Source organism: Amblyomma mixtum, chromosome 1, assembly GCF_055824585.1.
Source record: "Amblyomma mixtum isolate Tamu chromosome 1, ASM5582458v1, whole genome shotgun sequence".
Taxonomy (NCBI): domain Eukaryota; kingdom Metazoa; phylum Arthropoda; class Arachnida; order Ixodida; family Ixodidae; genus Amblyomma; species Amblyomma mixtum.
The window spans coordinates 232,589,632-232,603,374 of NC_143012.1; the positions used below are offsets into that span (position 1 = coordinate 232,589,632).

The window sequence follows — 13,743 nt, forward strand, 5'->3', positions numbered from 1 at the left end:
GTGTAGAGCTATTAGGGATTGGGAACCTCAAATTTTCAAATAGACTGCAATAAAAACATGTGCCCGATTGCCATTGTCACCTATCGTCAGTCAAAATAGGTGACTTCACCGGCGGCGCATTGGTGTGTCACTCCGCGCCCCTGAGTATCTAAGGGTGGCCCACCGGTGGACCATGACCCACAAGGATTAGGGCTCCAAAAAATTGTTGTCGTGGTGAACGTGTTAAGATCAGTACATATGAAAGAGAAAGAGAAGAGAGTCACTGCAGCATCTGAAATTGTAGACCACCGGACGCAGTATAGAGAGAAATTACGTATGTTTAGACGCGCGAGCACCGCGCACGCACATAGGACGCTTCCCGCCTTCTGAACTTCGAGACTGCCACCACGACTATAGATGCCTACAGCAAGAATTGATGTCTATTGTGGGGATTCTGGCATGCCGACGACGATCTTCGATGTCAGAGATCTCTGGCGAAAATTGGTAGTTTTATTTGTCACCTAACTGTCGCTACGGTGGCGCATGCCGGCAGAACAATTGCAAGGACAGTCTCCCCTGTAGCTAATAGCGTCAACTTTCACCTTTCAGTATGCAGAGGTCGTGGTCTCTGCCCGATGTCTTGCGGTGTGTCGCGTTTCAAACTTTATGAAATTATTTCCTGCATAAATTCATTAAACATGTACGCAAGAAGCACATTTGGAAACAAATCTAGCTCTTCTTCAGAGACACCACCTTTAGGTTTGTTGTCGGATTCTACACAGCTATGAAAAAAACGATGAAAGTTGCAACCCGACATATAGTCGTGAAAAAGGTTACGCAGAAGTTTCACGTTGTTTATATTTTAAATTTATTCGTCATGATTTCATTATATACAAATATAGGGTCGCTCCAACTTCGCCTTCTGGCAGTAATACAGAGCACGCTCAGCAGATTCTTAGCTCCTTAGCGAACAAAAAGTCTCTACAACACTGCAAACAAGAACTTGCACTGCGCATCGATGGTTGTCACCTTGAAACAATGCGTGTCAATAAAAAGAATACTGCTGAGATATATATACAATACTAATATTTTTATTCTATACAACGCAAACTCTGCATTACTTCATCAACAAAATCCTGCCAAAATCTACGATATGCCTCACTCGTGCTACGTAAATATAACGAGGTTGAGCTCATACATACATTCTTTTGACACTCATGATTCCTCTCTGTACTCGTAAATTTTTTTACTGTACAAACATTCACGTTCTTTCTAAAATTTCCTTTACGCGTCCTGCCATTCAGCAAATTAACAGCAAGCAGGCAGTACATAGGTACATAGGTGCCTTTGCAAGAAAAGTGTATTTCTTTTTCTGTAACCTGCTGTAATACACACCTGACACCATTCAACGGCGCTGCTTATTTAATTCGCGGTATAAAGATGCGTGTATTTGTGGGGAGGTGTGCAGCTTTTCTTATTAGTTTGTTTGTTTGATTATCTCGGTGTTAACAAGGCAATGAAGAACTCGCGTTGATATGAAAAACGTTGAGGCCCCGTCGGTGGTCTTGCTGTCGCTGCCATTCCATTCCTACTGGACAGATGCGTACAAGCTGTGCCGCTGGAGCGATGAACGGTATTTCATCTCTGGAAATGGGCGATGGGGCGAAAAACACAGAAAGCAGAGAAGAATTCAGAATACTTATTTGACTGAGGATTTAGGAGTATTTTCACAAATCTCCAGCCGATCATTAGGCGTTTGTGAGATAGTAGTTCAATAGAAACCTTTACCGAGTGTTACTGCAGCGCTTTTTTTTGCGGTGATCTTGTTCAACAGGTTGAGTCCTATATTTAAGAGCGCGATTCCCCTTGTCGCCAGTTCTGCGCATTTAGCTGCCATTTATTCTTTGATAAGAAAACTTCGACGCCAAGTGTTGTCGTTAGATCCACCTCAAGATGTTTGTTTTTCAAAGTGCGCTGGGCTTCAAAGATAGGTTTATCTTACGAAGGAGGGTTTGCATCGCTCTCTTGAACGGTTTGCGCAGCCACAGACCGTGGAAAAGTGTACAGGAAAGGGTAATCAAACGTGTTTGTCCGACAGAAACTGCCACAGTGCTGCAGCGATTTGCTGTCAAGCTATCAGGTGTTATAGACAGTTTTCCTTGCGCCTTTAGCCCTACAGCACTCCATGCTCAGCGAAACACAGTCACTAGGGCAAGAAAAATGGCATGGAACTCGCTTACCTTGCTCGAACCGCTCCAGGTCCCTGTCACACTCGGTGTCCGAGATTTCGTTAAACTCAGGCAAATTTCCCCCAGAACAAGGCGTATGAAATGCGCTGAAGTGCAAGTCTCTTTCAGTTAAACACCACCTGTCAGGGCAGAAACGTGAAGAAAGAAAAGGAGGAAAGGAGCTCAGACTGGCAAATTATTACAATAAATGAACCAACTTCTAGGTTCGGCTTAAACACGGAAACACCCTGAAGCACAAACTTATGCTCGCATGTGCAAGAAAGACGTGCTTAAAATACGAAAGCCGTGAAGGAAATGGAGCGAACAGCTGCAAAAAGGGATACCACCTCTCACTCTCGAAATATCGCCAGGGGTAAGTGCTAATGGCAGCAAATACAGTGCAATGGTGACCCAGCTCCACGCATACGGTATACAGTTAAATGCTTTTGCGCACTGTGCTTAAAACTAATGTTAACAATCTGGGGGCGCTACCATTAAAATTATTCATTGTCCCTTTGAAGCGTTTTAGGTAGGGCTCGATTTTTATTGCTCAATAGTAGTTATGCTAACAGTTTGTAAAGAGATGAACTACTGCACGAAGCATTGCGTTTATCCATCAGCAAACGTAGCCTCTCCATATTTTTATGCTCAAAGTCGCTTTCCAAGGAATCCTTGTAAGCTGTGCAACATGCAACAAGGGTCAGCAAAAAAGCATATAGAACAACAGCATGGGCCAATAATAAGTTCTCTACGCATGTAGGAATCCAGTGAGTGAGTTGAGCGCATTTCAATGCTCATAAACAATTTTTTTCGTTGAACTCTCTCATTCAGTAGTAATAAAACTGTCCAATTTTGGCCCGAAGTTAAAGTTTGCCAATTAGCTATCAATCCTCATACCAGTAGATTAGAAAATTAATATGGACTAGAGTGAATTTTATGCACCCGGTATAGAAACACAACAAGCTTGTCCTACTCTTTTGGCAGCAACGATGGGAAGGTTTTAAGAAAACTAAGTTACGTATGACAAATTCAATGAGAATGGCTAAACTTTAAATGAAAATACACCGCATGGACCTCCGAGAACAAAGTAGTCCAATTACAGTTAAGATAGCATCCGCCTTCGCGCAGAATTAAGAATCAATAGCAGATTTAGGATGTGACTACGCAAAATATCTCAATCCAGCAAATGCGGTAGAAAGCGAGATTTGTAGCAGTTTCTCCACTGCCCAAGCACTCAACTTTTGTGTGCGGAAGTGTAAAAAGACAAACGATAATGCTCTGGTTATAGGTAACTTTCTCCCCTAGTTACATACCACAATCCGTTTGAATGTTTCGCAGGTCAAAATGATTTTAACCACACTTGTACGCCACCACTATTTGACCTGCATCTAGAACTGTCCGAAAAAGTAAACACGCACAAGCTGCAGGTGCACACGAAATAACAGTTTTTTACACCATTCACTCAATCTGGTAAACAGAGAAATTTACGAGTATTCTCTTGAAAGTAGCTTCCCGGTTGAAAATTACGCGCGAGTTTTGCGAAGGTGCCCTGGGATTCTAGTTCAAACATATACCGGAGTGAAGTTTACTATGTAACGGTCCATAAAGACCCAAAAATAGCTCCAGTGCTATAACCTCTACTGATTGGTGTACGGAATTTCTTTATTCATAATAGCCCCTCAAATACCAGCAGGAACTCGGTAGTGGTAGATATTTTTTCGCTTGCAGGAAGGAGAAAACGCTAATTACGGGCCGTATGTTGGGCAGTTCGTGGGATAAAGACTATGCGTCTCAGAGCGGCGCATGGCGAAGATTGTTTCCCACATTATTCGTAGGTGTCTGTTTCAGGTACATAAATATGTTGTTTATATTTACAGGGTGTTTCATGCGAAGGGAGTGTGCATTAATGGTAGCTATTAAACGTTGACGACCGTAAATACGAAATGGCCGTAGGTGACCTCAATGACAGCTGTCATTAGCGCTTTCTGAGAAGTGAAGAGCAGATGGTTGCGCAATCCACTCCCCAAGATTGCAACACTAGCCCGTAAACATTGGGAAAGTTTGAATAAGGACGGCTACTTTAACGCTAGGATTTTAATAATCATGCCTCTGAAGTAGCAAAAAAAAAAGCAGGAAAAAAGTAAAAATGATGGACCATGCATGTGAGCGCATCAGGCAGAGCTAATTGCGACTGGGTAAGCAGTAGCATTAGCGCCAAAAAAATGAAAAATAACAGTCACTAGGTGGGAAACAAAGTCGAGCGAAAGAGCGAGAAAGAAAACGAAAATAGGAGGCGGGTGGACCTACCTAGCGGGGTCTACAGGAGGGCGGGTATTTACCTGTCCGGCCGGTCGGACTCGCCGGGCTCGGACCAGCGGTAAGCACCGCCCGACGAGTGGTCGAGGGGATCTGGACAACCGCCAGTGTAGCCGTACGCCGACGCACGGCCCTTGGCCGCCAACCGCTGGTAGTACTGCTCCTTTTTGCACATCTCTGGAAAAAGCCCAGAAGGAATACGTGAAGACGCTAAACCGGCTCTAAACGTGATTGCCTACAATACTCTTAAGCTCAATACAGGCTCTATCTAAACAATGACGCAAACGCTGAGATGCACGTGGTACTCACCTATGTGATTTTGAAGCTTGTCGTTACATAGAGTGTGTTTCAGATCACCCTTAAATGCATGTGATTTCTGTAAAAAAGAAAGTTGTAAACAATTGACTTGAGGAGAATACTTAGTGTTTTATATAGCACCTTAAAAAATACTGGATGCTAATAGCCTCAAATTTCTTATTAGCTATTAGTTTACACATTAAAACTATTAGTCAAACCGCGAAGTGGTAAGATTGTGGTAACAGTTTAGACAACGCGCCTATTATAGTTTTTCAGAAAGCAGAGTGCTGCTAATGTCTAAGAGGGCACAATTTTTGTCCCATCGGCAGAAATGAGGCGCCCAGGTTTGTTCCTACAGAATTACGCAAAATGCCGAGTAATAAGCTAAAAATGCGGTGTTTGAATACTTTTGGAGATAGTTCATTGCATCCCTCTAGATCACTGCTCGTTTATGAAGGTTTTTTCCTAAGCGCTATGTCGATGGTCGGTGCATCTGGCTATGGCAACCACATTTTTAATGAGACGAAATTCAGGATTATTTACATACTAAGTAGGGGAGTGCGAACAGTACTTCATCAAAGCCGTGTCGAATACGAAAACTGTGTTTTTTTACGCAATAAAATACAGATAGTGACAGAACCTAATCGAATACGAATCGAATATTTCTGTGAATATCCGATACTTGTGCGAATTTTCTTACAAAACGCATCGTGGGGAGCAGCTTAGAGCTACCGCCGGCGTTGCGGTACTTGGCTATATCTTTTGGTGTTGCAACTGTAGCTGTCAACAGACGCAAAATTGATCTCCACTAGCGTGTACGCTACATGAAGTCAATATATTAATTCTGTGTCCGTCATGCAATACGCAAAGAAAAATTACCTTTCTTTCGACCGAGAACGGCGGCATATATACTAAAGCCACACCTATATAGACGACATGCGCGGTAGCTACGCAGCGATCATGGCCGGTGAGATTAGCCCAGTGACGGAGGGTTTTTTAAACCTGTCTGAACTCTGTCCCTTCACCAATATTGGACACCGTGAATAAGCAGTATCAACACTGGCACACAAATGGACCGTTTCGCGCTGCCTGACCCTCAATTCCGCGCAGACAGATCTAGTCCACATGCTCTGCGTAGTCGAACTGAGCCCTGTTTTTGAGAAATTCAACGAAGAAAACTACTTCGAGTGTTATTCCACCTATATGCGAGTTAGTCAACAAATATTCAAAAAGCTGAGAACGGAAAACATTTTTGGCTCACTTCGAATAACATTCAACGTCCGCTGTTTTCTGCGTTCAACAAACTGAATAGAAGAAATTTTATTTGCCATTTAAAAAGTTCGAACAATCGCATGCCGTTAGTTTTGAGATTTCGGTACGGATTAAAAATCCTGCCTGCACAAAATAGACACTGTGTGCGATTACTCAGCCACGAAGCTAAAAGTAGGGTTTCTTCTTCTCGATTATCTGGAGAGGAGCCTGGAAAATATATAAGGCATGTTTGCTTAAAAGGAATTAACGTCTGTGCAAACTGGTGAGGTACGCTTTGTGTGAAGATTAACGGAGCGGAGAACGGCGCGCACGAGACTCGCACACACACGCAAACGCCAAGTTACTCAAAAAGCCACCAACTCGCAAGTTCGCGAAGTGAGACCGCTCAGCGATACAGGCTCTTGAGTTTGGAACTAGATAACGAAGAAATGTTGCGAGAAATCAGTAGTCATATAATACGCTAATCAAAGAGAATCTGTTGAGCTGAATTCCAGTCCCGTTTAACGGTTTACGTTATAGTAGAGATATTCGAATGGCACGGGGGCATGTCAGCAATGAATGAGTCAGTGAATAAAGCCTTTATTGCTAATAAAAAAGTGACAACCTTTCAGGTGAAATTTCCGCCCAAAAATGTTTCTGCGTTCTCATTAGGCGCATCCAGATTCTTGCTAGCTAATTGACGGAGCAGAGAGAAGTGAAGCAAGATATTGAATAGTTCGGGTTCTAAATCACGACAGCTATTTAAAGGATTGTGCAGTCTGTATAACAATAAAAATATATTAGTACTCCAGCCATTTCGGTTTACAACTTGCCAGAGTCGGCGTCGAGTATTCTTGGCTCGTCGCATATACGTATATTTTGTTGTAGTTAGCAATGAATTGTGACTAAAATAACGGATTCTTGTAGAAAACGAAAAAAAAAATTGTCTGTGGTTTAACTCTGGTTGACCTAAAACAATTCGAAAGCAACCAGTCTTTCTTTACGCTGTTCTTCTGTTTCCTCGGCAAGACTTTTTCGCCTAGTTGCATTCCAACGTTCTTGTTTAGTAAGCCGGGACACTTCAGAGGATTCACAATAGAATTTAGAGCTGCTAGCTTCAGAATCACACTGGGAGGTCGAAGCACTTCGAGAAGCCTTTGAGAAGCAGCACGATTAGCTGCCTCTCTCTCACGCCGTCGCTGACATCGTGCGGCATGCTCTTCCTCTGTTTCTTCAGATCTCTTCCTCTCCTCGATCTGTCTTCTTGCTCTCTCTTTAGCTGCATCCATAACGAGACTGTTCAGCCGAGACGAAGCGCACCGGTGTATACCTCGAGGCATCACCTCTCCCGGAGCTAGCGCCCTCGATCCCTTTGCTAGGCGACGGCGAGGGGACGGAACGCGCGCGCGCTGTCGCGTTTCTGGGCACCGGCGCGCCATCTGTTAGGCGCGGCGGCGGCTGAAGGTCAGCGTAGCTACGGCGCGACGGCGGCCACCCGCGGTCTCGCTTTGGCTGTCAGAGTGTTGCTTTCGCAGCAAAATAGTCACTGGTACTACAAATAAACAACGCATTAGATCTATGGAAGCAGTCCTAGTGATCACTTAACGCTGATAACAATTGTTATCAGCGTACTATGGGATCACTGCGTTAACTGGCGATCCATGCAGTAAGAAGTGAGCTCAAGTCCCCTTAAGAGTGTAATACGATAGTATTGCACGTCACACTCGTGGCAGCTTCGGATGGAACATCTATGTGCGTTTCTGTCAGTTTCTTCGCAATTTCCGGACCATCAACCACAACATTCGGACTTCTAACTGCAGTAGCATGTGTACGCTACTCTATGGCGGTGCCGACATTTCGTATACCGCATTTCTTTCTGATTTCTGATTTCCATTTTCTATCTTGGTTCCTGTCTGGAAACTATGATGTTCAACACCCGATAGGCAGGTTATGATGTTAAAAGGTCACGTGAATTCTTTCGATCAGTCATTCGTTTAATTGACGTCTGCCTCGGAGTGCAGGTTGCTCACAATCCGGTAGCCAGTTTGCCACCTGTGACAGGGCGGCAGGCTGTGATGGCGTCACAAAGTCACTTGAACTCTATTGACCATTCAAGGGGCCTCTCTCGACTAATCAGCGGATTTAGTGGTACAGGAGATCGACAGGGCTTAGGTGTGACGACAACTCGAATTCTATCGCGTTATAAACTCGACAACTTCTATAAGGGCTCTCAACACGTTTAAAGTGTTGTTACAATACATTTAGGTTTGTACAAAAGCCACTTCTCCAGCTCTGGAGCATTTGATCGCATAATAGCTAGCGATCGTAGTATGGCCGCTTTTGATGAAAGAGCACAGAAGCGCTGGATAATAATGTTCTGTTTTTTATCACTTACTGTACCCAAGTGCCACTTTATTTTAAGATCGTGAGAAACTTTTGCGCCGTATTTGCGAAAACTACCAGTTCTTTATATTTGAAGACGGTTTTGGGGAAGAAGAAATAAGAAGGAAAAACAGCGCTGCGAGTGCACTCACGGAGCCTTCTCGCGGATGCTGCGGGACGTCGTACGTGTGCTCAACCATTCTGGTCGAGGCGTACGGAGACATGGAGACTCCAGCCGCGGCCATGGCACGAGGACAGGGCTCGTCCCCGTCGTCGCCGGCGCTTCCCCGCCGGGAGATGTCGGGCAGCTTGGACGACGCGTAGGGCGACGGGTAGTATTCGCGACTGCCGGCATCGCCCCCACCGCCTCCACACCCTCCGTGGGGCTTCTCTAGCTCGGACATGATGAGCGAGTCCATCTTGAGGTCCTCGCACATACGCACGCCTGGAAACAAAAATCGGGAGCATTGCGTGGAATGCGAAGAATGTTGTAGAAATCAGTGTACTTGACAACATCCGTGTGACAGCTTCTTTTTATTTAATAACTTTATTCATTAATGCGTTGCAATAGAAGAGTCTGTGCTAGCAGAAATGGCGAGCAACGTCTGCGAGTAGAGGGTGGCTGGTGGTCCACCTTCCACTTATTATGCTACCTCGGATATAACGAAGCTTATTATGTAACCTCGGATATGACAACTTTTCATGTGTTAAATAACGGACCTCAGTATGCCTTGTCGAATATAAAAAAACTAGACTTAACCTCGAATATACCGAACTTAAATAGGCTGACTCGAATATAACAAACTTTTTAGTCTTCACCTCGAAAGTAACGAACTTTAGTGTGTTGATTACGGATATAATGAGTATATGTCACCACTTCGGTCATAATAAACTTCAGTGTGTCACCCTCAGATGTAATGAACGTTGCATTCAAACGATATACCCAATGCATTCAAACGATCCACCCAGGAACGCCTATAAGTCATTTTATTTATTTAAAACTGCTAGCAGTACTGTTGAGGTATACATTCGCAGGGAAAAAGCATCAATATATACAAGGAGTTTCACCTATGGTTTCACATAAATTTTGAAAATCGTCTGCTTGAGTAAGAACAGCTCTTCTTTCAGTATAGCAATGTCAGCGGTATTTTAAATTAGAATACGGCTAAGACGGGCCAACTATCAGGCTGGTTAACTAACATTGCATAGTTAAACTTTTACTAATGCCGTTAGGCTCCTTAATTACTGAAGAGCGTGCAGCCCACCGCAAGTAATACCTATATAGGTTTTAGAATTTTTAAAATACCGCAAACAGTTGTGGCCCTCAAACGCTCAAACCGCAGCCGTGTCCTCGTGGTAGAGCACCGGCCTCGGCTTCGGGAGGTGATGGGTTCGACTCCCGCCGCCGGCCGGGTACCCACCGGCTTTCTCAAAATAGGTTCAAGCTATGCCCCTTCCTGGTGCCCGGCTTCCTAGGGTTGTATTGCTTGGGAAAGGAGCCTGCGCCTTTAAATCCCGTCACTGTCGGCTTGAAGACAGGTACAAAGCAAACTTCGTCACAGACAGAGAACTTTTCAGTAACGGGGTTCGAGAACAAAACCCGATGGACGTAGACCACTAGGCCACGAGACCGCAGTCGCTGCCTAGTGGTCTGGGCGTCCGCTTTGGCTGCGGGAGGTGGCTGGTTCGAAACCCACCGCCGGACACCCAGCGGTAAAATTGGGTACACGCCATTCCTGTCCGGGCGCACCGCTTCCTCAGGGGTGTGCGCTTGGAGGAGGGTCCGCAAACCCCGCTTCACCCTTTCGGAGGTCAAACTAGTTTCGAACACTCAGCCTGCAAGGGTGGTTCGTGTTTCACTGCAAAGTGAAGAGTTTAACTCAAGCTCGTACGCTCTAACCAGCGTGTCTCAAAACGTACAGGTTCAAACACTACTGTAAGCGATTCTTCGTTCCGAAGAGAAAACTTGGTATCACAGACCAGGCAATCCGGTTTTTCCGGCTGTCTGACTTACGAGAAAAATAAAAAAGATATCCAGGCTTACCTTGGTTAAGCCAAGAATGCGTTGCATATTGCGCGGTCTTTTTGCGCGAGGTATTGCTTGGCGGCACTCGATTTTCTCAGCAGCTTTTCCTCCGTGACGTATGGATGGGTGGATGGATGTATGGATAGGAGCGCCCCCTTTGAAACGGGGCGGTGGCAACCGCCACCATGCTCAGCCGTCCTTTTTTTTCTTTTCTTTTTCTTTTTCTGTTTTCTTTTTTTTTCTTGTTTTCTTTCTTTCTTTTCTTTTTTGTTCCTTGTTTTTTTTTCATGTGGTTTGGTGACGTCACGTAACGTGGTTGCATGACGTCACGAATCTACGTGACGTCACGTCACGTGGTTTGGTGGCTGCCCGGCCGCGCCCAAGGGCTGAACTGAGTGATTGCAATATGCTACGCATAAAAAAAAAAGGGCCGCAAGTTCGGATTCTACCACACGAAGCAGATTTAGGGTTGCTTGACGGCGGAACTTATCTCTGATCCGTCAAGGCAACTGTGGCCTAAAACCTTTTTCCTAGGCATCTCACACTAGAAGAACTGAGCACAAGGCCAGGGGAAATCTTGCACCCATTAAAGAAACCGGTGGGTACCCTGCGGCACTGGGGATTCTACTCAGCCCCTCCCGAATGTGAGGCGGATGCTCTATAACAAGGCCACCGATGTGGTCCAGAAGTGGTCCCGCTGCGGTCCCGAAGCGGTTGCTTTGTGGTAGAGTATCCCCCTCGCATTTGGGAGGTGCTGGGTTCGATCCCAAGTGCCGCAGGGTACCCACCGGTTTCTTTAATGGGTGCAAGATTTCCCCTGGCCTTGTGCTCAGCTCTTCTAGTGTGAGATGCTTGGGAAAAGGGTTTTAGGCCACAGTTGCCTTGACGGATCAGAGATAAGTTCCGCCGTCAAGCAACCCTAAATCCGAAGCCAAGCTTGTGTCCCTTTTTATGACTGCTGCTGATTTTGCTGCGTGCCAGCGGATCAGTGCGAGAGCTCGGCGTTCTGTGGTCAGAACGGCAGGTGACAGTGTGTAGATGCTTAGTCCTCACGTATGAGGGAAGACCGCCGCGCTTCTCTGCTGGGCTCGGCTCGCGACGTGCGCAGCGGGGTTTATGGAGCTTCTCCCAAACGTACACCCTTAAAGAAAGCTCCTCCATCCTGACCAAGGATGCCCCGGCACCAGTTAAGTGGCTGGCTGTGGTTTCAGTTACGCTAGCCTCTGTGGCTCTGCAAATTTTGGCTATTTTGATAAGTTACGTGAACTGGAGAGGTTGTCCTGCCTGCATTCTTCTCGAAAGCTAATGCATTTTTGCACGATGTCGCCAAAATTTGTTCGACCACAGCGCCGAGGGAAATGGCGTTCTAGAAATTGTAAGAACTGATATAGATATTAATTAGGGTGGTGTACACGCCTCTCCGTAGTTATGGAGCATAATACTATTAGTTTAAAAGTTAACTATTCAGTACTAGTTAACCAGCCTGCTAGTTTACATGCTTTAGCTCCCTTCTGATGTACTACACCACTGACAATGCTATGCCAAAAGAAGCGGTCTTCTAACTCGTAAATTCTATTTTTTAAAAATTGTGTAAAGTCTTAAGTTACACACCATGTATATTCACTGACAATAGAAGGGAGTCATAGGCGATCAATACGATGGATGCGGAGGGGTATGCGCCAGTATTGCGATTCTAGATCGATTTATATTGACGAGCTTAATTCATTCACTGCTGTTGTGACCGAGTCTGAGGGAGACGATCTAGTGGAGCCGTCACACCGTGACAAAGACGCGCCGAACAAGGGGCGGCATTTGCTTGGAGTGCACTACAGTGGTGCTTGACATGCGCTGCAGGCTTCAGCCGGCAACTCAACCAGTTTATGAAACTCTCTTATCACTTGCTCAAAATTTATGGCGGTGTGTTCTGGCCTCAGAGAATCACGTATATACCAAATTGAGGTCATAGAAAATTTCTTGAAAAAACGTTCAAGTCGGTGACACCTGCATTTAATTAGATTATCTTTTATCGCCTGCAAGGGCCTCATTTTCAATGAGAGTAGGTATTTGTCATTAGAGCGCGGTGATAAAACAATACAAGCATATTTCGATCAGGCTTCAGTGTTTGTGTGCACCTCTACCGCAAAAGAAAGTACCTTTGACGAGCATTTAAGGTTATGAGACCTTCTTGTGCTCGCGATTTCACAACTATACGTTGCATTAAGGCACGAAAGACAAGTAGCATTAGAAGAAGCTAGGCTCTTCTTGGTTGGAACCTGAAAGTTAGCATGGTGGAGGTAAGGTAACTTACCTTCGTAGGTGCTGATGGCTGAGGGTGGCGATCCGGAGGACCTCCTTCTGCAGACGAGCACCATGATGGCTACTGTCACGGCCATGAGGACAATGATGGAGCAGCAGATTGGCACGATGATGGAGAGGCTGCGGTAGCGAGGAGTGCTGCTTTCGCGTCCGGCCTCTGATATCTTGTCGGGCTCCAGGGGACCTAAAAGCGAGACGATGAAGCCGATCAATTATTCGGTGCCCTACGTTCTGCGATTTTCCAGTCTGCAGTGTGAGCAAACTTTCTTTCTAACTCGGACGTTTCAGAAAGATTAACTGCTTTCCTATGCAGTCTACGGCTGTGCACTGCTAAGTGTCCGTTCCTATTTTTCTCTCGGTTCTTAGTCCGTACTGAAGTGCTTTCTGTGTCATTTAAAGCATGAGCTAAAGAATAAACAAGTGAAATTTCGAGAAACAAGCGAGGAATACTCACTTCCAGCGGTCGTGAGAGTGGCGGCGGTGTACTCCGCCTTGGTTGACCCGGCGCTGTTGTAGGCGACCACCAGCAGCTGGTACCAGGTGCCAGGCACCAGGTCGGCGACCGGCACCACGTCCCTGTCCGGTAGCACCCGTGACGAGAGCAGCGTCCAGTCGGCCTCATCGCGTGGCCGGTACTGGACGAAGAAGTGACTGATGGGGCAGCCGCCGTCTCGCCATGCGGCCAGCACAAGGCCCAGGCTGGTCACGTTGGGGACCACGGCCGCCTTCGGGGAAGGAGCCTGCGGCACTGCGAGCCCCAATGGCAGGAAAGGAAGGAATTTTTTTATCGTTTAAAAGGCCCCATGCAGCGCAGCTCATCGTTGACTACGAGTATGAGACTGAAATTTATGCGCGCTATTTATTTCTGCAACTGATATAGACTGATTACTAATCTAAGGAATCAGGACTATTGTGGATAGTTCGCATCCCTGTGACGTCCGTAAAAAG

The 13,743-nt window shown here is 45.8% G+C and overlaps 1 protein-coding gene across 2 annotated transcripts in view; it reads right to left on the minus strand.

The window, feature by feature from the left end:
- Positions 1–830: 830 nt before the first annotated feature.
- The window catches only part of LOC149371133 (cell adhesion molecule Dscam1-like), a 135,662-nt gene continuing 122,749 nt past the window's right edge, over positions 831–13,743 (minus strand). The window contains exons 21-27 of one of the 2 annotated variants that reach the window (XM_089564600.1): positions 13,250–13,543; positions 12,788–12,979; positions 8,606–8,898; positions 4,833–4,899; positions 4,547–4,700; positions 2,220–2,347; positions 831–1,623 (exon numbers count right to left, since the gene is read on the minus strand). In XM_089564600.1, coding sequence (XP_089420726.1) covers positions 1,568–1,623; positions 2,220–2,347; positions 4,547–4,700; positions 4,833–4,899; positions 8,606–8,898; positions 12,788–12,979; positions 13,250–13,543 — 1,184 coding nt within the window. In that variant the 3' untranslated portion in view covers positions 831–1,567. Of the gene's footprint in view, positions 1,624–2,219; positions 2,348–4,514; positions 4,701–4,832; positions 4,900–8,605; positions 8,899–12,787; positions 12,980–13,249; positions 13,544–13,743 lie in introns of those variants that run through there. The other variant, XM_089564605.1, reaches the window with a different exon arrangement.